This window comes from Ogataea philodendri (assembly GCF_020536065.1).
Source record: "Ogataea philodendri strain CBS6075 chromosome Unknown scaffold17, whole genome shotgun sequence".
NCBI classification, from domain to species: Eukaryota; Fungi; Ascomycota; class Pichiomycetes; order Pichiales; family Pichiaceae; genus Ogataea; species Ogataea philodendri.
This window is the reverse complement of record NW_025763777.1, coordinates 18108-44279: the sequence shown is the minus strand read 5'-3', so window position 1 is coordinate 44279 and position 26172 is coordinate 18108. Positions and strand designations below refer to the sequence as shown.

At 48.0% G+C, this 26172-nt stretch overlaps 25 protein-coding genes across 25 annotated transcripts; 10 read left to right on the top strand and 15 right to left on the bottom strand.

Annotated features, from left to right (window-relative positions):
• Positions 1-250: 250 nt before the first annotated feature.
• OGAPHI_000045 (uncharacterized protein) lies at positions 251-4738 on the top strand (the record flags this gene model as incomplete). The annotated part of the gene is made up of 1 exon (XM_046205803.1): positions 251-4738. One exon carries the CDS (start codon positions 251-253, stop codon positions 4736-4738), a length of 4488 nt encoding a protein of 1495 aa, XP_046064974.1.
• OGAPHI_000048 (uncharacterized protein) lies at positions 796-1200 on the bottom strand (the record flags this gene model as incomplete). The annotated part of the gene is made up of 2 exons (XM_046206136.1): positions 796-961; positions 1061-1200. 2 exons carry the CDS (start codon positions 1198-1200, stop codon positions 796-798), a joined length of 306 nt encoding a protein of 101 aa, XP_046064977.1.
• On the bottom strand, positions 1651-2889 carry OGAPHI_000047 (uncharacterized protein; the record flags this gene model as incomplete). The annotated part of the gene is made up of 2 exons (XM_046206025.1): positions 1651-2503; positions 2645-2889. 2 exons carry the CDS (start codon positions 2887-2889, stop codon positions 1651-1653), a joined length of 1098 nt encoding a protein of 365 aa, XP_046064976.1.
• On the bottom strand, positions 3037-4140 carry OGAPHI_000046 (uncharacterized protein; the record flags this gene model as incomplete). Its single annotated transcript, XM_046205914.1, has 3 exons — positions 3037-3457; positions 3569-3978; positions 4093-4140. 3 exons carry the CDS (start codon positions 4138-4140, stop codon positions 3037-3039), a joined length of 879 nt encoding a protein of 292 aa, XP_046064975.1.
• Positions 4336-4882, bottom strand: OGAPHI_000044 (uncharacterized protein; the record flags this gene model as incomplete). The annotated part of the gene is made up of 2 exons (XM_046205692.1): positions 4336-4571; positions 4840-4882. The coding sequence occupies 2 exons, from the start codon at positions 4880-4882 to the stop codon at positions 4336-4338; spliced, it is 279 nt and encodes a 92-aa protein (XP_046064973.1).
• On the top strand, positions 4777-5214 carry OGAPHI_000043 (uncharacterized protein; the record flags this gene model as incomplete). The annotated part of the gene is made up of 1 exon (XM_046205582.1): positions 4777-5214. One exon carries the CDS (start codon positions 4777-4779, stop codon positions 5212-5214), a length of 438 nt encoding a protein of 145 aa, XP_046064972.1.
• Positions 5215-5258: 44 nt separating this feature from the next.
• On the bottom strand, positions 5259-7397 carry OGAPHI_000040 (uncharacterized protein; the record flags this gene model as incomplete). Its single annotated transcript, XM_046205249.1, has 1 exon — positions 5259-7397. One exon carries the CDS (start codon positions 7395-7397, stop codon positions 5259-5261), a length of 2139 nt encoding a protein of 712 aa, XP_046064969.1.
• OGAPHI_000042 (uncharacterized protein) lies at positions 5299-5772 on the top strand (the record flags this gene model as incomplete). The annotated part of the gene is made up of 1 exon (XM_046205471.1): positions 5299-5772. The coding sequence occupies one exon, from the start codon at positions 5299-5301 to the stop codon at positions 5770-5772; it is 474 nt and encodes a 157-aa protein (XP_046064971.1).
• On the top strand, positions 5935-6977 carry OGAPHI_000041 (uncharacterized protein; the record flags this gene model as incomplete). The annotated part of the gene is made up of 2 exons (XM_046205360.1): positions 5935-6224; positions 6497-6977. The coding sequence occupies 2 exons, from the start codon at positions 5935-5937 to the stop codon at positions 6975-6977; spliced, it is 771 nt and encodes a 256-aa protein (XP_046064970.1).
• A 300-nt stretch (positions 7398-7697) lies between the features above and the next one.
• Positions 7698-8048, bottom strand: OGAPHI_000039 (uncharacterized protein; the record flags this gene model as incomplete). Its single annotated transcript, XM_046205138.1, has 1 exon — positions 7698-8048. One exon carries the CDS (start codon positions 8046-8048, stop codon positions 7698-7700), a length of 351 nt encoding a protein of 116 aa, XP_046064968.1.
• OGAPHI_000038 (uncharacterized protein) lies at positions 7714-8355 on the top strand (the record flags this gene model as incomplete). Its single annotated transcript, XM_046205028.1, has 1 exon — positions 7714-8355. The coding sequence occupies one exon, from the start codon at positions 7714-7716 to the stop codon at positions 8353-8355; it is 642 nt and encodes a 213-aa protein (XP_046064967.1).
• A 44-nt stretch (positions 8356-8399) lies between these two features.
• Positions 8400-10322, bottom strand: OGAPHI_000037 (uncharacterized protein; the record flags this gene model as incomplete). Its single annotated transcript, XM_046204917.1, has 1 exon — positions 8400-10322. One exon carries the CDS (start codon positions 10320-10322, stop codon positions 8400-8402), a length of 1923 nt encoding a protein of 640 aa, XP_046064966.1.
• An 88-nt stretch (positions 10323-10410) lies between these two features.
• OGAPHI_000036 (uncharacterized protein) lies at positions 10411-10968 on the bottom strand (the record flags this gene model as incomplete). Its single annotated transcript, XM_046204806.1, has 1 exon — positions 10411-10968. One exon carries the CDS (start codon positions 10966-10968, stop codon positions 10411-10413), a length of 558 nt encoding a protein of 185 aa, XP_046064965.1.
• Positions 10969-11210: 242 nt separating this feature from the next.
• Positions 11211-11903, bottom strand: OGAPHI_000035 (uncharacterized protein; the record flags this gene model as incomplete). The annotated part of the gene is made up of 1 exon (XM_046204697.1): positions 11211-11903. One exon carries the CDS (start codon positions 11901-11903, stop codon positions 11211-11213), a length of 693 nt encoding a protein of 230 aa, XP_046064964.1.
• Positions 11904-11938: 35 nt separating this feature from the next.
• Positions 11939-12556, bottom strand: OGAPHI_000034 (uncharacterized protein; the record flags this gene model as incomplete). The annotated part of the gene is made up of 1 exon (XM_046204588.1): positions 11939-12556. One exon carries the CDS (start codon positions 12554-12556, stop codon positions 11939-11941), a length of 618 nt encoding a protein of 205 aa, XP_046064963.1.
• Positions 12021-13678, top strand: OGAPHI_000032 (uncharacterized protein; the record flags this gene model as incomplete). The annotated part of the gene is made up of 2 exons (XM_046204369.1): positions 12021-12142; positions 12679-13678. 2 exons carry the CDS (start codon positions 12021-12023, stop codon positions 13676-13678), a joined length of 1122 nt encoding a protein of 373 aa, XP_046064961.1.
• On the bottom strand, positions 12668-13627 carry OGAPHI_000033 (uncharacterized protein; the record flags this gene model as incomplete). The annotated part of the gene is made up of 1 exon (XM_046204478.1): positions 12668-13627. One exon carries the CDS (start codon positions 13625-13627, stop codon positions 12668-12670), a length of 960 nt encoding a protein of 319 aa, XP_046064962.1.
• A 173-nt stretch (positions 13679-13851) lies between the features above and the next one.
• On the bottom strand, positions 13852-14328 carry OGAPHI_000030 (uncharacterized protein; the record flags this gene model as incomplete). Its single annotated transcript, XM_046204150.1, has 1 exon — positions 13852-14328. One exon carries the CDS (start codon positions 14326-14328, stop codon positions 13852-13854), a length of 477 nt encoding a protein of 158 aa, XP_046064959.1.
• On the top strand, positions 13883-14317 carry OGAPHI_000031 (uncharacterized protein; the record flags this gene model as incomplete). Its single annotated transcript, XM_046204261.1, has 1 exon — positions 13883-14317. One exon carries the CDS (start codon positions 13883-13885, stop codon positions 14315-14317), a length of 435 nt encoding a protein of 144 aa, XP_046064960.1.
• A 63-nt stretch (positions 14329-14391) lies between the features above and the next one.
• On the bottom strand, positions 14392-17088 carry OGAPHI_000028 (uncharacterized protein; the record flags this gene model as incomplete). Its single annotated transcript, XM_046203928.1, has 1 exon — positions 14392-17088. The coding sequence occupies one exon, from the start codon at positions 17086-17088 to the stop codon at positions 14392-14394; it is 2697 nt and encodes an 898-aa protein (XP_046064957.1).
• On the top strand, positions 14666-15049 carry OGAPHI_000029 (uncharacterized protein; the record flags this gene model as incomplete). Its single annotated transcript, XM_046204039.1, has 1 exon — positions 14666-15049. The coding sequence occupies one exon, from the start codon at positions 14666-14668 to the stop codon at positions 15047-15049; it is 384 nt and encodes a 127-aa protein (XP_046064958.1).
• Positions 17089-17152: 64 nt separating the features above from the next.
• On the top strand, positions 17153-18811 carry OGAPHI_000027 (uncharacterized protein; the record flags this gene model as incomplete). The annotated part of the gene is made up of 1 exon (XM_046203817.1): positions 17153-18811. The coding sequence occupies one exon, from the start codon at positions 17153-17155 to the stop codon at positions 18809-18811; it is 1659 nt and encodes a 552-aa protein (XP_046064956.1).
• Positions 18812-19123: 312 nt separating this feature from the next.
• On the top strand, positions 19124-26163 carry OGAPHI_000024 (uncharacterized protein; the record flags this gene model as incomplete). The annotated part of the gene is made up of 7 exons (XM_046203484.1): positions 19124-19149; positions 19264-20847; positions 21316-21401; positions 22023-22684; positions 23094-23396; positions 23753-24200; positions 24869-26163. 7 exons carry the CDS (start codon positions 19124-19126, stop codon positions 26161-26163), a joined length of 4404 nt encoding a protein of 1467 aa, XP_046064953.1.
• On the bottom strand, positions 20885-21739 carry OGAPHI_000026 (uncharacterized protein; the record flags this gene model as incomplete). Its single annotated transcript, XM_046203706.1, has 1 exon — positions 20885-21739. The coding sequence occupies one exon, from the start codon at positions 21737-21739 to the stop codon at positions 20885-20887; it is 855 nt and encodes a 284-aa protein (XP_046064955.1).
• On the bottom strand, positions 21800-24682 carry OGAPHI_000025 (uncharacterized protein; the record flags this gene model as incomplete). The annotated part of the gene is made up of 1 exon (XM_046203595.1): positions 21800-24682. One exon carries the CDS (start codon positions 24680-24682, stop codon positions 21800-21802), a length of 2883 nt encoding a protein of 960 aa, XP_046064954.1.
• Positions 26164-26172: the final 9 nt, after the last annotated feature.

Genomic DNA, 26172 nt, shown 5'->3' with positions numbered 1-26172 from the left:
GTGCTTTCACTTGCTTCCTGTTCATTTTTCATACATATCATGCATTCGTCTCATGTGGGGGAGGTTTTTTTACACTTATACATTGAATTCCAAGATGAATATGTCAAAATATAATACATACATATATCCTAATAATGAAAATAGTTTTCTTAATTGCCCGGTTTTTATAATGACAGTAAATGTTTTTCAGGGATTTGCTGAACATAAAAAGATTCAACTCGTTGTATAAAATAAACTCCGCTAGACTAACATGCTGCCTTCGAGAAATGGTAGCGTAACCAGCGAAAGCCCTTCACAGGCGTCTAATAAGCGCCGACACGAGCTTGCTGACAGTCAATCGGACGACGACACGAGAAAACGAAGAAGTACAAGAGTCAAGGAGGTGCCCAACTACTCGCTTTCACGGCCGCGAAATTCGCGATCAACGCCTCCGACGAACGGATCAGCAAACAAGGTTGCCTCTTGTTTGAAATTGGGAGCTCCCAAGTTCGAATTAAGTCCTATTGACACCACTGTTTCTGTTGAAGAACAAAGGCAAATGGCAAAAATTAACATGGCAAAGCTCGTAATGCATAACAACTCATTGGTCGAGGAGCTTTATCATCTAGAAAACTTCACGTCACTCGTGTATTTTAAGCCCGGCGATCCCAAACAACCAGACTCTTACGAACAGTATCAAAAAGGCTACCAATTATGGCCACAAATTGACGATTCCAAACTGGGTAGACGTAGTCGGAGACTTACGGAGAATAGTGATCCTTTGAAAATAGAGATCGATCAAATCATTGAGAAGCTTCAAAACGAACCAGCAGAGCCGGTTGTTGAGAAGAAAGCCACACTTAAAAAGCCCAAGGAAAGACCTATAAAGACCGAGGTTGAAGAAGAAATCAAGGACATAGAGGTCGAGAGCGACGACTCGGAGGTTTCCATACCACCGCTAACACCAACACATATCAAGAAACTGAAATTCAAGGTCGATGTGAAGCCCCAGCTGGTTACTCATCCGTCCCATGTTACATCTCCAAAGTTCAAAAATTTAAACGAGTTTTTCAATTCATACAGATCAACTATCGAGGAACCAGGACGCGATTTGTCCAACGAAGAGTATTTGGAGTATCTGCAATCACAGTCTGATTTAATAGACAGAATCAAACAGGGACTTGATTCCAAACTCTTGACGTTGGATTTCAACGAGAACATTTTCCGTGCTGTTCCTCAAGGTTTTAGAGAACCAACAATGATCAAGAAAAATGCACAATATAATATGAACCATTACAAACCTCCACCCGAGCCGTTTAGATCGAGAAACGAGCTCACTCATTATGATCATTTGTTGGCTCAAGGGATACGATCTTCGAAGCTGATTCACGATTTGCGTACTTCTCGAATTTCCAAGAGTCGGAAGATTGCCGCAATGATCGAGTCTCACTTCAAGAAACTCTCACAAGAACAGGAAAGAAAAGAGCGCGAGTTCGAAAAGAAGATCGCCAAGCTCGCCAGAGACACCGCAAAAGAGGTCAAGAAGAAGTGGCTGGTGGCTGTTAAAGCATACAAGATTCTGGAAGAGCGGGAGAAGGAGCGCGAGCGTGCTGTCAAGAGCAAAGAGCAACTTTCCAAGATCCTCGACCAGAGTACGAAGATGCTGGGCGCTCAAGTTGGAAAACGGAGCGCTACTCCAACTTCACGCCAAGGTAGTACTGTTGAAGGAGATTTCGAGGAAGAGAGCGGTAGTTCTGGTTCCGACGACGACGAGAATATGAGCTCCAGCGAGAGCGAAGATAGTGAAGCAGAAGAGGCTCGTAATGTGAAAGACGATAGCAAGCTGACTGTGGAAGAACTTCGTGAGAAGTACAAGAATATCGATTCTGCTCCGAAAGACTCTGACGATGAGTCTGAGGACGACGAACCAGATACACTGGCTTCTTTGTATGGAGTGGAGACCAATGGTGAGCACAATAAGGTCAGCGTGGTTGACCAGTTGACCGAGGAACAAAGACAGAAACTGATTGAGGAATCTAACGATCCTATTCTCGAGGATAGTAATGATAGTGCAGACGAATCGCTGACGGACTCTGAATCAGAATCGGAGTCATCAGAAGAGGAAGCTTTGTCTGACGACTCTCGTCCTGGCCTTGCTTCGTTGTTCAATAACAAGATCAAAGACGAGCCAGGAGAAGCACTTACTCCTCCATCTTCAGACGAGATGGACGACGCAGAAGACAATGCCGCCATTCCTGATGTTCCTGTTCCTATTCTTCTGCGTGGAACGTTGAGAGAGTACCAGAAACAAGGTTTGAACTGGCTTGCTTCGTTGTACAACAGTGGAACCAACGGAATTCTCGCGGATGAGATGGGTCTGGGAAAAACAATCCAGACCATCTCTCTGATTTCGTATCTGGCATGCGAAAAGAACATTTGGGGACCGCATCTGATTGTTGTTCCAACTTCTGTGATGTTGAACTGGGAGATGGAGTTCAAACGGTTTGCTCCAGGATTCAAAGTTCTCACCTATTATGGTAATCCCCAACAGAGAAAGGAAAAGAGAAAAGGTTGGAACACTCCAGACACGTTCCATGTCTGTATCACGTCGTACCAGCTTGTTGTGCAAGATCACTCGGTTTTCAGAAGAAAGAAGTGGCGGTACATGATTCTGGATGAGGCACACAACATCAAGAATTTCCGGTCGCAAAGATGGAAAGCGTTGTTGAACTTCAACACCGAACACCGTCTTCTTCTGACTGGTACGCCGTTACAGAACAATATCATGGAATTGTGGTCGCTGCTGTACTTCTTGATGCCATCTTCCAAGGCCGACCAGATGATGCCTGATGGGTTTGCCAACCTGATGGATTTCCAACAGTGGTTTGGACGTCCTGTTGACAAGATCATCCAGGGAGGCGGATACGGCTCGATGCAGGAAGATGACGAAACAAAAGAGACAGTGAACAAGCTGCACCAGGTTCTCAGACCGTACTTGCTCAGAAGACTGAAGCAGGACGTTGAGAAACAGATGCCAGCCAAACACGAACATATTATTTATTGCCGTCTTTCCAAGAGACAGAGACTGTTGTACGATGATTTCATGAGCAGAGCGCAGACTAGAGAGACACTTGCCAGCGGAAACTTCTTAAGTATCATCAATTGTTTGATGCAGTTGAGAAAAGTTTGCAACCATCCAGATTTGTTCGAGGTGAGACCGATCTTGACGAGTTTGGCAATGGAGAAGAACGTTGCTTCCAGTTTCGAGCTGAGCGACTTGGTTGTTCGCGGCCATCTTAGGAGATCGCAGAAACCGTCGGTTGACCTTGGTTTCTTGAACCTGACTCCAACGCGGGATTCTAGCTGGAATTCGTTCAACGCGGACAGTTTAAGAGAAGTTTCAGCTTCCAAATTGTTTAAGGAGCAGATCCAGCAACTGGAGGCTGATTTGAAGCCTGTTGAGCCCAAGTTTGACAACCTCACCAACCATTACGAGTATCTGATTTACAAGGAGCAGGAATCGTTGGTGGATCTCTTCAAACAACGTCTTTATGTGAACGAGTTTAATTGCGAGAAGAACCCGATTTACTCGTCGAACCTGTTGGATTTGGTGAAATTTGAACGGTTCAGCAAGGAAAACTTCAACCAGCTGGAAGAACTCAAGATCGTGCAGTCTGTTTCCACGAGGGCCCAATCGCTGACTGACACTGTCGAAAAGTATGCCTTTGTCACTCCCAAGGTGGTTACCCAGAACACAATTGACTTGGAGATTCCTGACCAGGTGCAAGCCGAGATACGGCAGCAGCAGCTGGACAATCCGTTCCACCAGGCGCAGATTAAGTTGTCGGTGACGTTCCCGGACAAATCGCTTTTGCAGTACGACTGTGGTAAACTGCAGAAACTGTCGAGTTTGCTGCTGGATCTGATCCCAAAGGGACACCGGGTGTTGATTTTCACGCAGATGACCAAGGTGTTGGACATCCTGGAGAAGTTCATGAACTACAACGGGTACAAGTACATGCGACTGGACGGAGCCACCAAGATCGAGGATCGTCAACTGTTGACGGAGCGGTTCAACAAGGACCCGAAGATCAAGTGTTTTATTCTGAGTACGAGATCTGGAGGACTGGGAATTAACCTGACGGGAGCAGACACGGTCATTTTCTACGACTCGGACTGGAACCCGGCCATGGACAAACAGTGTCAGGACCGGTGTCATAGAATCGGTCAAACCAGAGACGTGCACATCTACCGGTTTGTTTCCGAGTACACGATTGAGTCGAACATTTTGAAGAAGGCCAACCAGAAACGGCAGCTAGACAACGTGGTGATCCAGGAGGGAGATTTCACGACCGACTATTTCAGCAAGATCACGGTCAAGGATCTGTTTGGCGAGGAAGGAGAAGACGCTGCTGCTGACGACAAGCTGTTGGTGGCCAACCAGGGCAAGTCTGAGAACGAGTTTGCCAAAGTTTTGGAACAGGCAGAAGATGTCGAGGATGCACAGGCGGCAGAGGTGGCCATGAAGGAGGTGAACCTGGACAACAACGACTTCAACGACGACCAGAACGGGCCAGCCAGCACAAAGAGCCCTAGTGTGGCTCAAACACGCAACAATTCGGTGGAGCCGGACGATTTTGTGAAACGCATGGAGGCCAAGAAAGACGACGACGAAGAGGACGAAGAAGAAGAGGACGGCATAGGACACGTCGACGAGTACATGATCAGATTTATTGCTGGAGGCTTCTATTTCGACTGAGAAAAATGTATATTATGTAATATAGTACGAGCCGCATGATGTCATTGCAGGTACCCCAGATTTACTCCGAAAGAGCAAGCAAACGACACAACTATAAATACCAGCTAGGATCCGCCTTAATGGAGCATAAAATGTCGGAAGCATACAAACTGTTCTACAAAGGTGAAACCAAAGACTTCATTGTTTTTGTTGATGATAAAGATAGTTATGAAAAGTACGTTGGCGGAGACCATTCTATTCCGTTGACAGACATTGTGTCCAACTTTGAGATATACACCAACCAATCCGGCCAGGGATCGGAGGGGACTCTGGAAAAGGCCTCCAACGTTGATTTGAGCTCCGAATTCGGAGACGTTAAGCACAAGGATGACGTGATTCCTGTGCTGTTGCAGAAGGGCGAACTGCTCAATAAGGCAGGCGTTGGAAGAAAGAAGTGGTCCAGCACAAATGACTCGAACGGTCATTTTGCAACCTAATTAGATTGGCATATAGTTCTCTTCAACATGTTGTAGGATTAATCTCATTCTTTTTGTAGTTCCGCCAAATTGGTGTGGACGCTCATGGACTTGATTAGTTTTTTGAAGCTGAAGCTTTTCTTGATGGTGCCTGACCGCGACCCTGGCGCCTCAATGTCGCTTGCAGATCCAGGATGTTTCTCGCTCTTGTCGTCGTTGGTCTTCAGGTTGCCGAAAGAATGCGCCAGGTTGCGCATTGACGAGGAGGCAGACAGTCTGTTTCCGCGGCTGCTGCGCATCAATGAGTTTGAGCACGGATACATAGCCGGCTGTTGCTGGCTGCTGCCCATCGACGAGATCGACGAGATCGACAGCTTCTTGCGCAAACTGAAGTCCGAGATGCTTCTGGTGAGGTCGCCAATGGTCTTTGGGATTTCTGGCTCCCAAAACTCAGCAAGAACCTTCTCCAGTCTCAGCCTGTCCTCCTTCTTGAAAGTGACTGTGGCTCTAGGGTTAGAGTTCCAGTCGCGCTTCAACGAGTCGTCTGCACTTTGCGCAAAGTTGTTCACCGTGAACTGACGAAGGTTGGTCTCCAATGCGAAATATTGACTGTGGCTCTTGACTTTGTAAGGAGTCATGTCGTCTGGAATGAACCCGCTGAACCGGAAGTTCTCTAGCTCGCTGTTCTTTAGCCGACTTTGCCTTTTGCAATATGAGTACGAGAAGTTGTGGTGAGACCCAATGTCTCTGGTCCACTTGGAAACCGCTTTATTCAATCTTGTCAACCATATCTTCTTCTCGGAATCAGACGTGAATATCACGGCAATCTCGTACTGCTTGAAGTTGTTTTCGAAATGGATCTTGAACGAGTTGGTGTATGTGGTGTACAACATGCCTCTTGCTCCAAAATCCTCGTCCTGGATGCAGAAAATCGACGAGATCGGGAGAACCATCTTCACTCCCAGCTGGCGATGCTTGTACGGTCTCACCAGAACCAGATGCGAGTCAAACAAGATTGACCCCAGATACTCGTACTTGATGGATTCGTCATTGAGCCAGACGGTTGCAAACGCTGCCACCATTGTCAGATACCCCATATTGTCGAAATAGTACGGGTTCTGGGAGATCTGCTTGATCGAGCTGGTCATCATCTGCTTGAGAACCTGGCTCTGCGCTTCTTTCTTGGCACCCTTGCCAACATTCTTGTTGATCTGCGTGCACTTGTCGCCAATGGTGCTGACACACTTGTTCAATTTTTCAACAAGACTGAAATCCATATCGTCCTTGGATTTCTGTAGCAAAGAGTCGGCAATGAGTCTGTACCTGGATATTCTGTTGGTTGGCATTTGGATCAAAGAAATGAACCGAATATCCAGTTGTTGCTGAAGGAAATAGCTAGAAGCAACGTCTTGGTGTTCCACCATGTAGTCGTTGTAGATGACGATGGAACTGGCATTATATTGGTTGACATTCTTCGACTCTGCGAATTCGAGAATCTTGGGGACCAACTGGCAGTAGGAGCTGTATGTGGGGACACTTATGGCGTTTTGCAGGATCCAGTCCGCGATTTTCTCCAGATGAAGGTGATCTTCGGACCGCGGTATATGTGTTTCGAACATTGGCGAGTGGATCGACGATTTACATGTTTCGGTGGAATTGCCGAGCTTGATCCAGTCGTGGTACAGTTTGACCAGTCCTTCCAGGAAATGATTATGCTCTTCGAGCAACATATCCACTGCTCTTGCGAATCTTCCGAAGAACAGCGGGATCGGACCGGTCGTTGACAAATAGTTGATGTACACCTCTTTGAGAACTTTCAAGGCCTTCACATAGACTTCTTCCGTGTTGAGTAATTCTTTAACCTGTTTCTGTCTGGTGAAGGATCTTTTGAGGGCAGACGAGGAAGCGTCTTTGATTGGAGTGAGTGGCGATAGCAGACTAGTATCTGGGCCCTCGAGTCCTGCGGATCCATTTCCGAGTTCCGAGTTGAGATCGATCGGAGCTTTAGTATTAATTGTGATTGACGATGTGGAGTCAAACCGCCAGTCGATATTATCCAGAGCGTCCACCGTGGCGGGAGTTTTGTGATTAACGTTTTCTATTCCGTTGGAGTCGTTCAAAGACGCCAAAGTAGATGACTCGCTGATGCGTTTGAATTCTTGACTTTCTTCAGAAGCATTTGCATTTGTATGGGTTAGGGGCATCCTTGAGCGTTTAGAACTTGCGCACGGATCTAAGTTTCCAGGAGGAAAGTACCGATATTTATACTTTTTCGGTGTGTTGTACTGTTGTGGTGAGTGATTGAGAACATAACTATCAGAAGTTATGTGTCAACTTGAGGCGTTCAAAGGAGAAGTGACGTATAATAAAAAGTCTCCTTTATTTTTTTTTAGGGAGCGCCGGGCTGTGTTGGAGATTTGGATGAGTTTTTGGATAAAATCTGGATATTCGTTATAGGTAGTTTGAATGATGTTGAGAACTCTTTTTGCAGCCCGTGCTGCTAGTTACAGACCGGTCAGCATGGCCAAACAATTCAGTAGCACTGCTTGGGCGCTTAAGGCTGACAAGAAAAAGAAAGCAGCCGACGTTGAAGAGATCGACCCAAAGGCCATGATTAAAGACCTCGAAGCCAGATTCGACTCGACGCTCGCCAAATACAACAAGAAAGTGACAGAGGTCAAGATGGGCAAGGCCAATCCGCAGATCTTCAACAAACTGAAGGTCAAGACCGAGCACGGTATGTCCTTGTTCACAGATATAGCCCAGACCAGTCTCAAGGGTAAGTTTCTCACCATTACGGTTTTTGACCCGAAAAATTCCAAACGGATCATCAGTGCTATTCTGGCGTCCGACATGAACATGAACGCCGTGGAAGACCCGAAGAATCCACAGTTGTTGAAGGTTGCACTCCCGTCCAGCACCAAAGAGCTGAAAGAGAAGCAGGCCAAGGAACTCAAGGAAAGCTTCAACTTTTACAAGAGCAGTTCGAGTTTAAAGGACTCGTTCTCGTCGATTCGCTCACACGCTTTGAAAGAGCTGAAGAAGGCCCGCGGATCGGCTGAGCTGATCCGCAAACTCCAAAACGACATCGAGAAAACCCATAAGACATACACAGAGAAACTCACCAATGCTCACAAGCAGGCTGAAAAGACACTTAAATAGATACCAAGAAATTTTACTCTTTATCATTATCGTTCTATTTTGGGTCAGCTGGTGGCCAATGTTCCAATGGCCTTGATTTTTTGCCAGTAGCTCTTGTCGTATCCGCCTTGGTTCAAGGCAGAAACAAATTTCCAGGCTTTTTTACCGTTGGCAATAGGATAGTCCAGAACACCAGGAATACTGGTGGAAATGAGACTCACGCGGTCGTAGCACACAGACTTCTCATTGCACAATCCACGAAGACCTTCTTCTCCGCCAAACTTACCGTATCCGGACCCCTTCACTCCTCCAAATGGTAGCTGGCAAACATAAAAGGTTGCAAAGTCGTTGATGGCCACGTTTCCAACTTTCAGCAGTGAGGTCAGTTCCTTGGCATGCGCGAAGTTCGTACTGAACACGGAAGATCCCAGACCGTAGCCGGTGGAGTTGGCTATTTGCACGGCGTCCGTGTCGGACGAGGCGCGAAGAACCGTCAAAACAGGGCCAAACACCTCGTTGGTAGCCAGTTGGCACGTCGGGTCAACGTCCACAATCAAAGTTGGCAAAAAGTAGTGGCCCTGTGGGTAGTTTGGATGCACGTATCTCTTTCCACCCTGGAGCAACTTTGCACCTTTTTCAACAGCCTCCTGAATCCAGCTCTCAAGCTCGTCAAACTTGGCTGCTCCCATAATCATGGCGCCCATGTCGATTTCCTCGCCTTGGTCGATGTCTGAACCAATGCGCAACTTGCTCACCTTCTCGGACAGCACAGAAACCAGCTTGGAGTAGTTTGCGTCGTCTGAAGAGACGATCACCCGTTCTATTCCAATGCAGTTCTGGCCTGCACTTTGGAACGTTCCTCTCATTAAAATGGAAGCTATTCCGTTGACACCTTTGCTTTTCAGATAGTCGTCGCAGATGATCACTGCGTCTTTACCGCCAAGCTCAACAACAACCGGAGTGAGTGCCTCGCTGGCTTTTGCCACCACCTTCTGGGCCACAGGACGCGACCCAATAAATGTCAGGTGAGACAGACCCTGGTGGCCAGAAAAGGCGTCTCCGTCTTTGCCCCAACAGCAAACCAGCTGAACCAGATTGTCGTCCACACCACACACCTTAAGAGCGGTCTTGATCACAGTGATATAAAACTCGGACGACCATCTGACTCTCTCGCTGCACTTAACCACAATGGCATTTCCTGTGAAGATGGCCGCAATGATAGGACCCAAAAGATTGTGGAAAGGATAGTTCCACGAGACCAGAGCTCCGACAACGCCCAGGGGCTCGTACCAGACCTCCGCCTTTTTGTATTTCATGAAAATGTTGGAACTTCCAGGTCTGGACGAAGGTAGCAGTGCTTTTTCTCCGTTGGCCAGCACCCAATTGATTTTCTCCAGAGTGACCATGATCTCACCCATAGACGCGTCGACCATGGTCTTTCCCGAGTCTCGACACGCAACTCTTGCAATCGACTCTTGGTTTCTAAGAATAAACTCGCCCAACGTGCGTAAAACTTTACGTCGTTTGACCGAGAACTCCTTGTCCGAGTAAAATTTGATCTGGGCCTGTCTGGCCTTCTCCACCGCCACATCGATGTCCTCTGCGGTGTCTGCGTGGAATTTGCCCAGGAATTGCGCCGTGGCCGGACAGTAGCTGTAAATATGTGTTGGATCATCTTCCTGGAAAATGTCCACCGGAGTAAGACGTTTACCCTTCCAGTTGGGCTTCGCCTCGTCTGGAACAGTTATTTCAAACTTGGCCGGCTTCTCCACGCGCTGACGCGTCTTGCGAGCCACAACAACAACCACAAGTCCAATTCCTAAAAGCAAGGACAGCGAGATTTGGATGGGGAAAATCGAGCTCTTCGCCGTCTGAACTTGGTAATACTCGCTGGACGAGTTGATCCAGCTATTTGCTAGCTCGGCAAGGTCGAACGTGTACATCGTCTCGTTCAATCGCGAGATCAATACCGTCAAGTTCGCCGCCATTACAGAACCTGTTTATTTCGCAAGAAAAAATATAGCAACGGGTGCGGGTGTGGGGGTGTGTGCACAGCCTTGAACCACATGCGACGGGCTACTCTTCCTCGCTGGTGAGCTCTGTGAGGTCTGTCAGGTCGCCCATTGCTTCGTCGAACGCCTTGTCGAAGTCGGCGTCCTGGTCCGTCGGGGTGTCTGGCGGGCCCGTCTGGCTGGAGCTCTGGCTGCCAGTACGTGACGGGATGCGGTTCAATGGCCTTTTATCGGCTGTTTTGGCCAGTTTTTGCGGTTTGAATAATGCAGGAATTCGCTTACCAACAGGCTTTGCGGGTTTCGACACCCGCGAGACTGTGGGTTTGCTTAGTACAGTCCGTTTTTTGATCACAGCCGATTCTTTCTTTATGCTTGGCTGCGGCGCCGGATGTCGCAAAATCGTCTCTATGCGTTTCTGTATCTTTTCAGGTTCTCTAGACTTGCTCATCTTGATCACGCCGTCCAGTTTCTCCAACCGGAAGCGGCGATCGGTCTCATCAAACAGTAAAACGTAGTCTGAGTGTCCATGGCCCGCAGGCAACATCTTGCCCTCAAAAAACAGCTTGCCAGTACCATCACGGGCCGAAGAACTTAGAAAGTACTCATTCTCGTGTCTCACCATCGTTGATCCGGCGTTGGTGTCCAGAGTGTCCGGACGGAAGCTCTCTAAAGATTAGTTTGGAGGATTGCCAATTACTTACGTCGTATACCAAAACAACTGTGGGTTCCATCACCACTCAGCGTCGAACCAATCTCCAACTCGTATTCCCCGTCAGGGATCGCACAATTGTCCATTCCAAGCAGTGTTCTGACAGTATTAATTTTAGTTACTCGATTTAGGTCGATTACATAAGCGAGGATCGGTTAGCGAATCGTGCTTTCACTGAGCATCTTGATGCTGGTGAATCCAACTCCCAGAGTGGTGTCGATGTCTGAGCGCATAGCGTTTTTGGACAACGGACTGAACACTTTGATGGATCGCACGTGCGAGTCTTTGCCATTTTGGTGATTGGCAAGAAAGCAGATTTTGATCAGGTAGCATTTGAGCAGGTCGTCGTTTCGGACGCCTTTGAAAAAGATGTGTTGCCAACCGGTTGGTTCGAAAAACTCTTTGGAAGACACTTCGGTGAGGTCGTGTTCGCCCGTTCCTGCCAAAACAAGGATTTTGGACGGCGTGTACGACTCGTCCGATTGATAATTAAAGTAGAAAGAGAGTCTTTCCACAGTGACTTTTTTCGTGAAATGGATGGTGATGAAATGCGGCTGCTGGCCGTCCGATTGCCAGTAACTGAACGGCGAATCTTCGCGCAGCTCTTTAATTCCAAAACCCTGTTTGTTTGTGGAAACGCTCCAGGCTGCCAGGTTGCCTATATCGATCAGTCCCAAATGCTCGAGTTTGCGGATCCCCGTGGTAAACAGCTCCTCCTCGTCCTGTTTGGCGGTGTTTGTCAGATCGGCCCCGGTCTCGTACTCGGACTCGTGGATTGAGTCGTCATCGTAGCGCTCGTCCTCAGATTCCTGCGCAGGGGGCACAGAGGTGTCTGAGAAACGCGACATGGGAATAAATTATTTTACGTATTATTTATTTCGTACTAGCAACACCCTTGGGATTTTTTCGAGGCTGTCAGGTCCACCTGGTCGAACTCCAGCTCAATTGGCTCCAGGTGCTGGAGAATGTCTGTTCCCAGGTCTGCGCACCGCTGGAAAACCCTCTCCACGTCCTGGTATTGCTTGGCGGACGTCTCCAATACGCTGAGCTTGGCGTCGTCCACAAGCCCCGCCGTGATGCCCTGCGCGTACTCCACCGCCTGCCGTCGCGAGATCTGCTGTGCCGCATGCTGGTCCTTCTTGTTCCCGACAACCAGCACGCGCGGCCGGGGGTTATTGCAGTGCTCAATAAAATTGTCTAGCCACCGCTGCAGATGGTAGAACGACTCGGCGCTGGTCACGTCGTACACAAGAACGGCAATATCTGCGCCGCGGTAGAACGCTCGCGACATCGCGTTGAACCGTTCCTGTCCCGCGGTGTCCCAAATCTGTAGTTGCAGCACGTCGCCAGTCTTGGTCCTCACGCCGTACGATAGGAAATTTGCCCCCACCGTGGCCCGATAACTGCTCGCAAAGTGTCGCTGCACGTACTGCGACCGGATCGACGTCTTGCCAACGCCCTGGTCGCCCAATAATACCACTTTCAACGACCTATCCGCCATGCTCAAAAACGGTGCAGGTTTACGTTTTTACAACTACAAGCGTCGATCGACGCTCCTGATTCTTGCATTACTTGTATCAATCGTTACTCTCTACAAACGTTCTAATCATGATTATTCCAAAGCGGACAGATATTGCTCTGCCTCGAGGGCAGCCATACAGCCGGTACCGGCAGAGGTGATGGCCTGTCTGTAAATCTTGTCTTGCACGTCACCGGCAGCAAACACACCTGGAACAGATGTCTGTGCAGTACCTGGCTTGGTCTTGATGTATCCGGACTCGTCAGTCTCGATTTGGTTGCTAAACACCTGCGTGGCTGGCGTGTGGCCAATGGCGTAGAACAGACCGTTCACGGCAAGAGTGGAAGACTCGCCGGTCTTGACATTCTTGACCTTAAGACCTTGCAGGAACTTTCCGTCACCAATGGCCTCTTCGGAAACAGTGTTGAACACAATCTCGAGCTTTTCGTTTTTCTGGACACGCTTTTGCATGATGGTGGAGGCTCTAAGGTGGTCCTTTCTGACGATCAAGTAGACCTTGGATCCGTACTTGGTAAGGAACAGAGCTTCTTCACAGGCAGAGTCACCTCCTCCAATGACGGCCAAAGGCTTGTTTCTGAAAATTGGAACAGCACCGTCACAAACGGCACAGGCAGAGATACCTTGTTGCCAGTAAGTCTCTTCTCCTGGCAAGTGGAGTCTCTTGGCAGAGGCACCAGTGGAGATGACGACGGCATCGGTGGTGATTGGCTCGGAGTCCTCGTTGAACTCTGTCCAGAGCTTGAAAGGCTTGGACGAGAAGTCCACCTTGGAAATGGTTTCGGTGATGATTTCGGTTCCGAATCTCTCGGATTGCGCTCTCATCTGCTCCATCAATGTGGAACCATTGATACCTTGTGGGAAACCAGGGAAGTTTTCGATTTCTGTGGTGGTTGTCAATTGGCCACCAGCTGCGATACCGTTGGCCATCATACCTTCGTACAAAACAGGCTTCATCTCGGCACGAGCGAGATAGATAGCAGCGGTGTGGGCAGCAGGACCAGACCCAATGATAGTAACTTTGTTGTGGACCATTCTGATTGTTCTATAGTTATGCTTAAAAGAACGGAACATACAATAGTATAAATACTTTTAGCCCATTGGAAATATTTGTAAGCCGCGAAACATCTAGATCAAGATTTGGTGTGGCGGTGCAAAGTTTTTTATCGGCCTAAAACACCATTTAGTCTAGAGCACTTGCGCTGTGCCAGATGTATTAGATAATATTACAAACACATGGGATGGACTAGATTCGGAAGCTAATTTTCGCTAATTAACTTTCTAGCCAGTATGAACTGTTTCACTTCGTCTCGACAACAAAGTGTTGGGTTCAACACCACGCTACTTAGCCAGTATTCCAACGCTTTGCGTCGACCCTCCAAAAACGTCGGGTCGAATCTATCGTGGAACAATCCAGACTTTGGAGGGAACTTGGGCAACTCTGTTTCGATAGTATATTTGGACAACTCTGCTCGCAGTTCGTCGAAATCGTTATATCGTTTGCGGATCTTGAACCGTGCACCGCGAACAGTCTCAAATTCCACCGTCCAAAGCGCATACTTGCCCTTGTTGATCCCCTCAATAATTGTAGGCTCGGCTATCGTGCAATTGGCACACCACACAGGCTCGTTCTCAAACACATCGTCTCCGAAACTCGTCTGCAACGTGATTGGTTGCGGCGTCAGCTTCGTTAAACGATTCAGGTCGTCGTTTAGATGCGTGTGATTTACGGCCATTTAAATTGTAGTTTATCTTCAAAAAATTATTTCCACGCATCACAAAAAGTCGTTTATGTAGTTTCATATATTTTCGATATTCTCCTTGTCCCTGCCGCCTTCCAACGCACCCAGCAGTTTGTCCATCAACACCGTCCCGTACTCGTTCAACAGGTTCTCGTCGTGGTTCGGAAGCAGCTTTAATGTGCGGTTCAGCTGTGTGCTCAGGTTCTGCACCGTTGGTGGCTCCAAACTCTCCTCCTCAACCAACTTGGCCTGCAACTTGCGCAGATCAAGTATCAGTTGTTCTGCCAGCGCATTTGCCGTGTCACCCTTTTTCTCTGTCTTCTCCAGTTTCATGCCAGCAAGCCGCGACCGAACATTGCTGGTTGGCGTGGTGTCAGAACGCACAGATCCCGCACGGGGCCCAAAAGACCTGCTTGTCAGAGACGAAGACGGCGTCGCAGGCTTCTCAGCGCTGGCTGTAGGAGACCTTGTGGTTCTCGATGCACGAACAGAAGGGCTCCGGCTGATTGATGGAGAACGACTGGCCGACAGTTTTGGTGTGGATAGCACCGCAGACTTCATTGGCGTCAACTCAGGGCCAGGAACAATCTTCCTCACAACTTTAGGCGGTGAAACAATGTCCTGGCTTGTGCTGGAAGTCAACGGAGACGAAAGCGCAGATTCAGACACAACTCCACCTCCATTGAGAATCCAGCTGAACATACATCCGTCGTGACTGGCCGTCATCAGCGTCTTGGTAGCGGTGTCGTAGAGTAGCCCAATGATCGTCTCAGAATGTCCCCATTGCGAGCTCAAAAGCTTTCCGTCTTTATAACCAAACAGTCTGATACATTTATCTGGAGAAGAAGCGAAGAGCAAGTGCTCGTGGATCTCGAGATTGTCAATTTGTAATGGATCGAAGTTCCTATTGTACAGTTTGAGCGACTTGACAGACTCAAAGGTCTTGAGGTTGTAAATCAACAGATTTTTGTCATTGGTTGCGACCACCAACTCGTCTTCGGTCGCATAGAAACTCAGCGCAGAGTTCTTGATGGATATGATCTTTTCTTGAGACAGCACTGGACCTTCATCTCCTACGGAAATTTTGTGAATAGACAAGGTTCTGTCAGAGGAAGATGCAATTACCAGCCCTCTGGTGAACAAAAGTTTAATCACATTTCCCTTGTGGACAGTCAACGTTTGAAATAGGGACCATTCGCTATCGTCTTTCTTCATAAACAGCTGAATAGTTCTGTCACGAGAGCACGATGCGACAAAGGAATACTCCCCAACTTCGAACATGACAATATCATTGATGCTGGACTCGTGTGCTCTAACCTTGTATGTTTCTTTGTAGCCCTTCATAAAATCGTCTCTTTTCTGTGAAAAGGTGAGGTTTCCAAAACGATCTCCGAGAACCAGACTGTCTGCGTAGGAGTCCAACGCACTGAGGGCATTGTCCATCAGATCACCAGCTGGGAGATCAACTGAATGACAGAACACAAACTCCTTATCATGCAAGCGTTTGACCACACCATCTTTCGACCAGATCAGGATGTCGTTGTTAGCACACCGTTTCAGCCCATTTAGTTTCGATGCCAGTGAACTTATCAGGACTTTTGGTTTGCCATTTTGTAAAAGACTGTCAGTGTAGTAGATCTGTTCGTCCTGCAGATAAACAAGGTTTTCAAACTCAAAGAGCGTTTCCAGCGCAAGAATACCGGATTTCTTCACAATCTTGGTTGGAGAGCTTGGGGTGGGGCGGATCGTATCGTTCAAAGGTGCGGTGAAGATTTCGTTTAGGGGTATAATTTTGAGATCTTTTCCGCCAACGACCAAGTTTTCATGAGCATGATCGATTCTGAACTGGTTTGTATCGCTAGGCAGTTGGTATATCTTACGAAGCACAATCGACTCGTCGTCAAGATTCATCAAACCAAGATCTCCTTGGTCAGAAGCCACCAGTAGTTCAGAAAAGTTGAGACAGTCGATATCGATGAAGCTGGAATTGAGGAAGTTCTTCAACAAAACGTTTCGTCCTTTTAGGATTGTGCTTGTACGGACAGAATCCTCTCTCCAGACCTTGATATGTCGAAGACCCAACGTGATGATGTAATCGTCGTGCCAGAAAAGCTTGTTGACAATCGAGGAGCACTTATTGCTTCCGGCAAACACAAACCGTTTGTTGACAAACTTCCAAACTATCAAGAACCCGTCGTTAACCAAGCCAAGCGAGCACAGTTTCTTGGAGTCTGAAGAAAAACACAGCGAGTTAATTCCGAATTGGTGTTCCTGAATGATATGAATAGGTCTACAGGAACAGTTTCTTGCCAGCGAATAGATCAAAATCCGTGGCTGATACCCGACTTCTCCAACAGCCAGGAGTCTTTTATCTGGGGAAATCGCAATACAATTGATCGATCTCACCTTGTTGGCCAGAGATGAAGAGCCTGGCTCGTCCTGTTTTCTTATCTTGATGGTTTTCGTAGTACTCGGGGAGTCTGGCTCGTCTGAGGACCCCAAACCGTCTCTAGTAACTAATTCTGGCTCTCCCGCCAAGGGAAACCCATACTCGTCTACTTTTGTAGTTGTCTGACCCGAGAGAACGTTATTAGCACAGAAGAACTTCTGCCATTGGATTTTCAGATCTTTGTTGACTTTGCAGACTACCACGCCTCCACTGGCCGTGTAAGCAATGTAGTCTCCCTGCGCCACAAACTGAGCCGGCGACTCTGACGAGGTTCCGTAGATTTTTTCAATGGTCAGTTCACTCATGATAGATCATTAATTGTTTATATTTTTTTCCCTCTTTATTTACACTTACATAATCTACGCGTCCATGGAGCTTCCTCAAGATATCAAGCATCTATATGTTTTATGGATGGAGGAGGAGCTTAGGAAACAGCAGCATGCTGGATCAAAGCTTGCCCTGACGTACATGCGCGCGGTTCAGAGCGTGAAGCAGTGTCCGATGATGCTTCGATCTCCCACCCAGTTGGGAGGGCTCCGATTTATAGGAGATAAGATGGTTGCCATGATGCGCAAGAAACTCCACGCATACTGCGAGGAGCACGGGTATGACCCTCCGGAGGAAGCGGTGGATGAGGATAAGGAGAATCGAGGCGCAAAACGAACAGCAGAGAAAAGTGCTGATGGTCCGAAGAAACGACGCCAGCTCAAGTCGGCCAAAAGATACATCCCTCAGCGCAACACGGGCAGTTACGCGATTCTTCTGGCTTTGTATATCAACGATCCGGGCTGCGACGGGCTCACTAAAGACGACATCATCAAACACGCTTCAAAATACTGCACTACAAGCTTTACAGCGAATCCAAGCACGGGTCAGTTCTATTCAGCCTGGGGGAGTATCAAGACGCTCGAGAAGAACGAGTACGTCCAGTCTCACGGACGGCCGGTGTATTACTTTCTCACTGAGACTGGACTGGAGGTTGCACAGATACTGAAGAAAGTGGAGGACGAACAGAAAGACGACAGCCAAAGCGGCGCAGATAGCTCACCGATATTACAGCGTGTCCAGCACGAGGATGCAGGGTTGGTGGAGAGAATAGATACTTGGCTGCCGCCGATGAGTCGAGCTGCTGCCAAGCCGGCGAACGTTCAAAACGTTGCACACGAGATCTGGCCTATTGGGAGCTACTCGGTGGAACTGGTGTTGGACAACAGAGAAGTGCGGTCGCGTGAGCAGCGAGACTTTTTTTCGGACCAGCTTACTAGTCATGGAGTTAGCACGTCGGTGCGTGCGCTGACTGTGGGAGACGGGGTCTGGGTCGCACGACACAACGAATCGGGAAAAGAGGCGGTGCTGGACTTTATCTTTGAGCGTAAGCGACTGGACGATTTTGCCGCTTCGATCAAAGACGGGCGGTATTTCGAGCAAAAATCCAGACTGAAGAGAACCGGGATTAACACCATCTTCTACATTGTCGAGGAACAGATGTCGAGTGACGTGTCCCGGTTCAGCGAAGCGATCCAGACGTGTATCTCGACTAGCATCACCAACTCGCGATTCCATGTGAAAAGAACAAAAGATAGCGACTCCACCGTGCAACTGCTCACCACCTTATCAAAGAAAATTATAAAATATTACAGACAACAGCCTCTGCTGGTTTTGCAACCACGAGATCTGAAATCTCAGCAGGAGTATGCACAGCTTCTGCAACAGGTGTCAAAGGAAAATGTGCACTTACAGTGTGTTTATAGCTTCCATACGTTTCAGTCGCTGCTTTCGAAGTCCAATATGGTTTCTGTTGGAGAAATGTTCATCAAAATGCTCATGACTATCAAGGGAGTTTCGCTGGATAAGGCCCTTGCTATCCAACTACACTACAAAACGCCCAAAAACCTGTTGGACAGCTTCGAAAAATGCACCACCGACAAATCCCGCATGATACATGACGCTTTAAAGGACCATGTCGGGAACCGGAAGATTGGGTCCGCTTTGAGTGCAAAGATCTACCAAGTTTGGGGCACACAATAGCAGATTCGCGGATCCCAAACTTTGGGCCACACCTCGCACCCGTGAAATGGAAAAATACACGCGAAGCTAAAACTATTTAGAAAGAATAGTGATTGACAGCACTAACAGCAGACAACGGGTCCAGATCCCACATCACGCGCATTTCCCCACGCACCCCGATTACGGCAATTCTAAACTCGCGCCCATATTTATAGAGCACTGCGGGTTTGTCGAGCATTCAAAAAACAAGCATCTGTACATATCACAGTTGTTCGCTGGCCTTTGTGGATTCAATAATTTAGTGTTGCTGGAAACTGATGATATTTAAGTCTGATGTGGAACACCAAGTCTTTCATTAAGTATCGCACCAAGCAGAAGTTCCGGTCTTCGTTGATTCTCACAGCCTTGGCCGGGTTTCTTTTGATCTTTGTGATTCGGTCTTTTCTTCGACCTGATCACGAAGTTTCAGTGAGTGGAAATGCTGTTGTTGTTAATGACAACGTTGTCAAGGCTTCGGGTTCCAAGAAAACCGCTAAGGACCTGCTTGCATCAAAAAAGAAAACACACGAAAAACTCTACGACAATCTGAGCGACGAGGATCGAGAAAAGATGAGACTCATCAATCAGCCGTCCAAGGATGATCCAATGGGACTCAAGTTGGCACTGGGGGTCAATTTTTACAAGTCTGTTTTTGAAGTTCTTGAAAAGGGAAAGCCCAAGGTCGCTCCATTAACTAATTACAAGTCTACAGACAGAATCTACCACGCGGGTTACGAGGTCATTGGCGAAGGTCCAGCCTTGTCCAAAGAGTATCTTTCCGGATTTCTGCAATTGTCCAAGAGCGAGATCGACTCCATGAAGAAGAGCCACGGCTACGTTGTTCGAAATCTCCCAGACACGTATCCGGCCGGGTTTTACTCCGGTAACGGTGTTGTCTATGTTGGTGGAGGCAAGTTCAACTGGCTAGCTCTGCTTTCCATCAAAACGTTGAGATCTGTTGGGTCCAAACTCCCTGTCGAGGTGCTCATTCCTAAACTCGACGAGTACGAGATCGATCTCTGCTCCACCATATTCCCTGCTTTGGACGCACGATGCATCTATATGCCGAAACAGCTGGGTGACGAGATCTCTAGCAGGTTTTCGTTCTTTGGCTACCAGTACAAGGCGCTCGCGTTGATGCTTTCCAGCTTTGAGAACGTGCTGTTGCTGGATGCCGATAATACTCCCTTGCATGCTCCAGACAACCTGTTCGAGACCGAGCCATTCATCAGCACGGGGATGGTGATCTGGCCAGACTACTGGAAACGGTCAACGTCCCCTGCGTTCTACGACATCGTCAACATCGAAATCGACGAAAGCCACAGACTCAGCAAAGGGTTCCAGGAATACGGCCGTCATGTGATCCCAAATTCGCCTCCTCACCAGGCACCTCCTTTGCACCAGCTCCGTGGTGCCATCCCAGATCCGTCTAGCGAGTCGGGACAACTAATGATCTCCAAGAAGACACACACCAGAGTGATGCTTTTGTCATTGTACTACAACATGTACGGACCAAATCATTACTATCCACTGCTGTCGCAAGGATCAGATGGTGAAGGTGACAAGGAGACGTTCATTGCTGCTGCACATGTTCTGAAGAAACCGTTCTATCAGGTGAAGAAAATAATCAAGAGTATTGGCCGGTGGGTCGACTTCCAGTTCACAGGAAGTGCTATGGGCCAGTTCAACTCGCACGACGACTACGAGCTCTACAAAAAGTACGAAGACTCGGACGAACAGGTGTACGACATTCCAAACCTGCTGTTCTTGCACTCCAACTTCCCGAAACTGGACCCGTGGTCTTTGAAAGAAGATGAGGTCACATACAACCCGGCCACCGGGAAAAGAGACAGACTCTACGGAACAGGCTACTTGGACGCACTCGGGTTTGATTTCGAGCTTGTTCAATGGGAAAACATGAAGTTTTTCATTTGCGATTTGAAATTACATCCAAAACTCTTTGCTGACCGCGATATTGATCACGAGGAGTTGTGCACCGAGATCAAGGAACACCTCGTGTACCTGAAAAGCACCACCAACAAACGGTGAGCTGGATCATCCCCCATATGTATTTGGATATAGAATAAGAAACAGGTCATTCCAATTGTCGACTTCCAGGTACTTGACAAACTTGGCCTCTTTCTCGCTGATCTCGTCGTTGATATTGTACACCTTGTACCCCAGCCGTTTCAGACACTTGCTGGCCGATCCGCCGCTCATGATGATGGCTTTGTCGCAGTAGATCATCGACAACACGTCGGTCGACGAGTCTCCGACATAGATCGACCGTTCCATCCCCACCGCCTGTTTGATTAGCGCCAGTTTATCAAACCCGGTACGGATATCGAACGCCGGATCGACGTTTCCGGTGCAGATCCCGTTGTGGTCAAACTCAAACTCGTTTACGAGAATAGCATATGGTTGCTTTGTGAAATGCTCAAAATACTTCTGGATCAACAGTCCTGTCCAATTGATGCTCAAAACAGTAAACTTGATATTCGACTGGCTCACCGTCTTGTAGAAATCGTAGAACCCGAGTTTTATTGGGACCTTGGTGGTCAAGCCCTGGAACGTTGATCTGCTGATGCCCTTGAACACTTTCAGTCTGACGGCCTCGTAGATCGAGCTTTTCTCGCTCTCTTTTGTTGCCTGCTGGTACTGAACCTCCTTTTCGACACTATCTCGCGACGCAAACGGTTTTCCAGGCAAAGTCTCGGTCTGGAACTTGTTGAAATTCGTCATGTAGAACTTGAAAAAGTAGTCCGCTCCATGCTCAGCATTGGCGCCCAGAACATCGAATATCAGCGAAATGGTATCTTTGGCGGTGATCGTGTCATCCCAGTCGCTGAATATCTGGCCAATCCCTTCGAAATGTCGTGCCAAATTGCGGGCATTCTGCGCTTTTGTCATCGGCGGTCTAAAACAAATAAAATAATCAATATTTAATCTTCTCCACCTCGCACCTCACTCTTACCACCGGCCATTATTTCTATTTGGATACCTTTGGAACTCATTGTGGTACTGTCCGTTACGCTGCTGATACCCTTGGTTTTGGTAGTTATTGTATCCTTGGTTTTGGTTGTATCCCTGATTCTGGTAGTTGTTATAACCTTGGTTCTGGTAATTGTTATAGCCTTGGTTCTGGTACCGGTTATAACCTTGGTTTTGGTAGCCACCGCGGTTCTGGTTGTAGTTCTGAGGTGGCTGGTACGCCTGGCTTTGAGCCTGTTCCTGGTACATCTGGATAAAGCTCTTGTATCCACCCACGCGCAAAGAGTAGATGGTATCGCCATGTGGCCCGATGTGCGGTCTGTAGTCGATATCGAACTTGGTTTGGAAATTGCGGTTGTTTCTGTAGAACTTGTTGGAAGTGTACGTGATCAGGTCCTTGTCCTGTTGGGTCAGAACCTTCAAGTGAGACCGATACCCGTTCAACAACATCGACTTGCTGTTCACCTTTGGTGGCATCCGGTACTCAACCGCAAGATAGGTGGAGTTCGGGATATCTGTGAAAACGTCGCTGGTGACTCCCAGGTCAAACTTGATCACCGACTTGGGGTCAAACTTCTCTGTCGTGAACACTTTTCCGGCCAGACCTGTCTTCCCAGCATGAACGTACGCCTCCTCCTTGGACTGCGTCTCGTACAGTTTCAAGAACTGCTCGTAGAATTTGTTCTTGCGTCCCAGGAAAAGCACCTCGTTTCTGTTGGTGTTCCGTTCGGTCTCGTACTCCGTCAACGAGGAGTATTTCTCACGCACAGTTTTCAGCAACCGGTTCTCGTCGATGAACGGCAGCAAACAAATTCCCTGCCAGGCCATCTTGGCTCCGTTCATGTCGATCTTGAAATCGGTAGGGTAGAAATCAATAATTTCTGAATCTGGCTCAGACATCAACGGTCTGAACACCTCGGGCAGATTGTGGCCAGAGGCGGCAGGAAGCACACTCATCAGCTGCTCGTACGGTCTGAAGGGAGTCCCCAGTTTGAACTCCACCTTGATGTCGGTCAGATTGGTGAAATCAGCAGCAAACGGAGCATAATGGTATGGATAATACCAGTTCCATGATGGACATCCTTGGTAATAGTACAACAGCACCCACGAGATACCTTCAACGTACGATCGCACCATTCCTCGTTTGATCTTGGCCAGCTCTTCCTCGTCGGTTGTCCCGTATTTTTCCTGGTAGTATCTGTTTCTGTAGCCTGGCTCCCAAAGTCTGATCGAGTCGGTGGTGTCTATCACTTCCGCGTCGGACGGTTCGGAGTCGGAATTAAACGCAGCAGACGCTGGCCGTTTCTTCTCGGAAACGTCAATCGGCTCTTCTGTCTCGGTTTCTTTGACAACGCTAACAGCACTAGCATTACCGTTGGTTTCAGTGTTGTTGAACAGGGCCTGTTTCAAAATATCTGCCACGTTCTTGTTTGCCGCATTGGCCTTGGAAATGGTGCTGATATTCTGGACGATTTCGCTGTTGCTCATCTTCAATCCACCGGCAGTCTGGCCAGTGGTCAGATTCGTCAACGTCATGTTTTGGGAAGGCATTATTGGTGCCTTTTCCTTACCCTTTGTAACTGTCTTTAACAGCTGATTTTTCATCACGCTGGTCTGTTCACGCTCAAGTTTCCGCCGCTTGTCATTCTCCTCACGACGTCTTTCTCCCTCGTACCGTTTTCTAAAAATCTCGTCCTCTTTCTGTGCTAAATGGGCCATCACCGTCTCAACAGAGTCCAAATTCAGTCTTCCGTCACAGGTCAAGTAGTCTCTCAAGTTTGGCAGCACACGCTTCCAAATATCAACCAAAGTGTCGATACCATTGTCACGAACGTCCAACGATGGCAGATGCGGCAAGAAATCATTACCAACAAAGAAACACATGAACACCCAATCGTCGATGGCCCGTTCAAGGTCGAAGTTGAACGATAGCCGTGGGATATTCAGCTCCACTTCGAGGTACTCACGCAAAACACCCACATGAAGCCACAAGAACGGTTTCTTCTGGTCGGCAGCCTTGAGCCGTTCCTTGGTATCCTCACTCATGTTCACCTGGTCGGAGATTCGAAGCTGTCGCTGGGCCTGGTCTTTCGCAAAAACATCTTCACGAAGCACACGGAAATGCGGCTCGTGAGTAGCGAGACCCAAGAAAATCAAATCGGCGTCCAATCCGTAAATACAATGGGTGGTGTTTGGGTTGTATTCCGGGTCAGATCTCTGAGATCTGATGAAATTCATGATCTTGTGCTCGCCTTCTCCAGGAACAGTGGCATCGCTGATTATAACCTGCAAGCCAGCCCATCCAGGATCCGTGGACAATTTGTAGGCCACCCAGTAGCGCAAAGACCGTGCAAGAATATCCATGAACGGAGTGCCAGGAGTAATGGAGTTGGAGTCCCACGACTTCTTGCCCTTGATGGCCATATCGATCTCCTCTCCACGCATCTCTTTTTCGTGAATCTGTCTGTCACGCTCTTCCTGGGCAATCGCGGCGTCTCTGGCCGAACGGAACCGTCTTGACCGCTGCTGGTTCATTTTTGCACGAGGAGCAACACCATCCACTGCGATCATCAAAATCTTCCGTGGACGCGCCATATTCAGCACACGGTCGGTGTATCTGAAAATCTCTATCATCATGTCGGCCTCTGTTTCTGGAGGCGGTTTATTTTCCGGATGCGAACAAGGATGGACAATACCGTTCATGTCCAAATACAGGTTATCTAGTTCTCCATTTGGGTTCGGATTCGAGTACTGGATCGGCTGCTCGATATCCCCAACAATCACAGGCTCTTCTTCAATCACCGGAGAGATGATTTTCGGATATTTACGCGAAAGCCATCTGAAAAGCGCTGGAACACCCATTTGTCTTTTAAAATAATTAAACTATGAAAAATTGATTTAATTTTTTCTTGTCGATTATCTGGGGCAATTTAGTTATTTATTCTTAAAACAATGCAATGAGCCGAATAACTCCTTTGAAAAACCAACTTCCAAGACATAACTACGCGTCATTTGCTAATGCTGTTCAGTACCGTCTGCCGTCACAAGACCACGCCCATGCCAAATTGAACGCTGTCCAGTCTGTATTCCAAAACAAAAACCATGAGGGCTTTGATTGGTCCAGCACTCTGCAGACGTTCAACAAGTACCCATTAGTGACGTTCAAACGACTACAAAGAAGACCTGTTCCTCCTATCCACGTGAAAATGCTTTCCTCCGATTTTATAGAAGACTCTCTTTATAACCAAAACTATGGCTACTTCCCCAACACTTTGAAACGAACAGACCTTTTTTCGCCAGATTACTTCACAACCAAATCGCCCAAACCGGGAGAATTGCAACTCACACAGCCGCCGCTTGATCTGGACAATTTCCCGTCCCAATTGCTCAAACCATCGTATGGTCAGGCCATTGCCCGTTATTTGCTCGTTAACTACAAATTGAACCAATACCCTTACAACGATTTGTGTATTTACGAGATCGGGTCAGGGTCAAACAATTTGATGTCCAGTATCCTGGATTTCATCCAGGAAACCCACCCAGAGGTCTACGAACGCACACGATATAACCTGGTTCCTGTTTCTCCAAAATTGACAGATAAAACAATAACCATTGACCCCAAACACCACGACAAAATCCGTATAGTCAACGAGTCTATATTGGGCTGGAAACGAAGGGTCAATGAACCGTGTTTTGTTATGGCTCTCGAGGTGTTCAATTCTTTGGCCCACGATGTTGTCCGGTACGATATTGAGTCCCACCAGCCATACCAGGGATATGTCATGATTGATGAGAATAACGAGTTCAAAGAGGTGTATTCTCCTACCCTCAGCGACTGGACTCAGCACTTTTTGCATCTGAGAGAACAGAGCAAGTTCTCTATCTCAACATTGAAGAAACACCCTCTCAACCAATCAAAGATACTGAAACAACTGAAAGACACTTTCAATCCGCTAAGGAACCATCTTTCCGATGCAGAGTACGTGCCGACGAGACTTTTGCGGCTGTTTGAAGTTTTGAAAAACTACTTCCCAAACCATCAGCTGATATCCTCAGATTTCTCCAAGTTCAAAAAGCCAGTCGCCGGCTACAACTCACCAACGGTCCAAACAATGTACCGTGACGAACTCTTTAACACAGACACCTATATGGTCAAACAGGGATATTTTAATATCATGTTCCCGCTCCAGTTCGACGTGATGGCAGAGATCTACCGACTAGTTGTTGGAAAACTGTGCAACACTACCTCGCAGATCGAGTTCCTCAACGTCTGGGGCGACTCCGAGGGCGCACCGAAGGCAACACCAGACACCTACCTTAACTGCGAGTTCTTACTCAGCTGACCGCGGGCC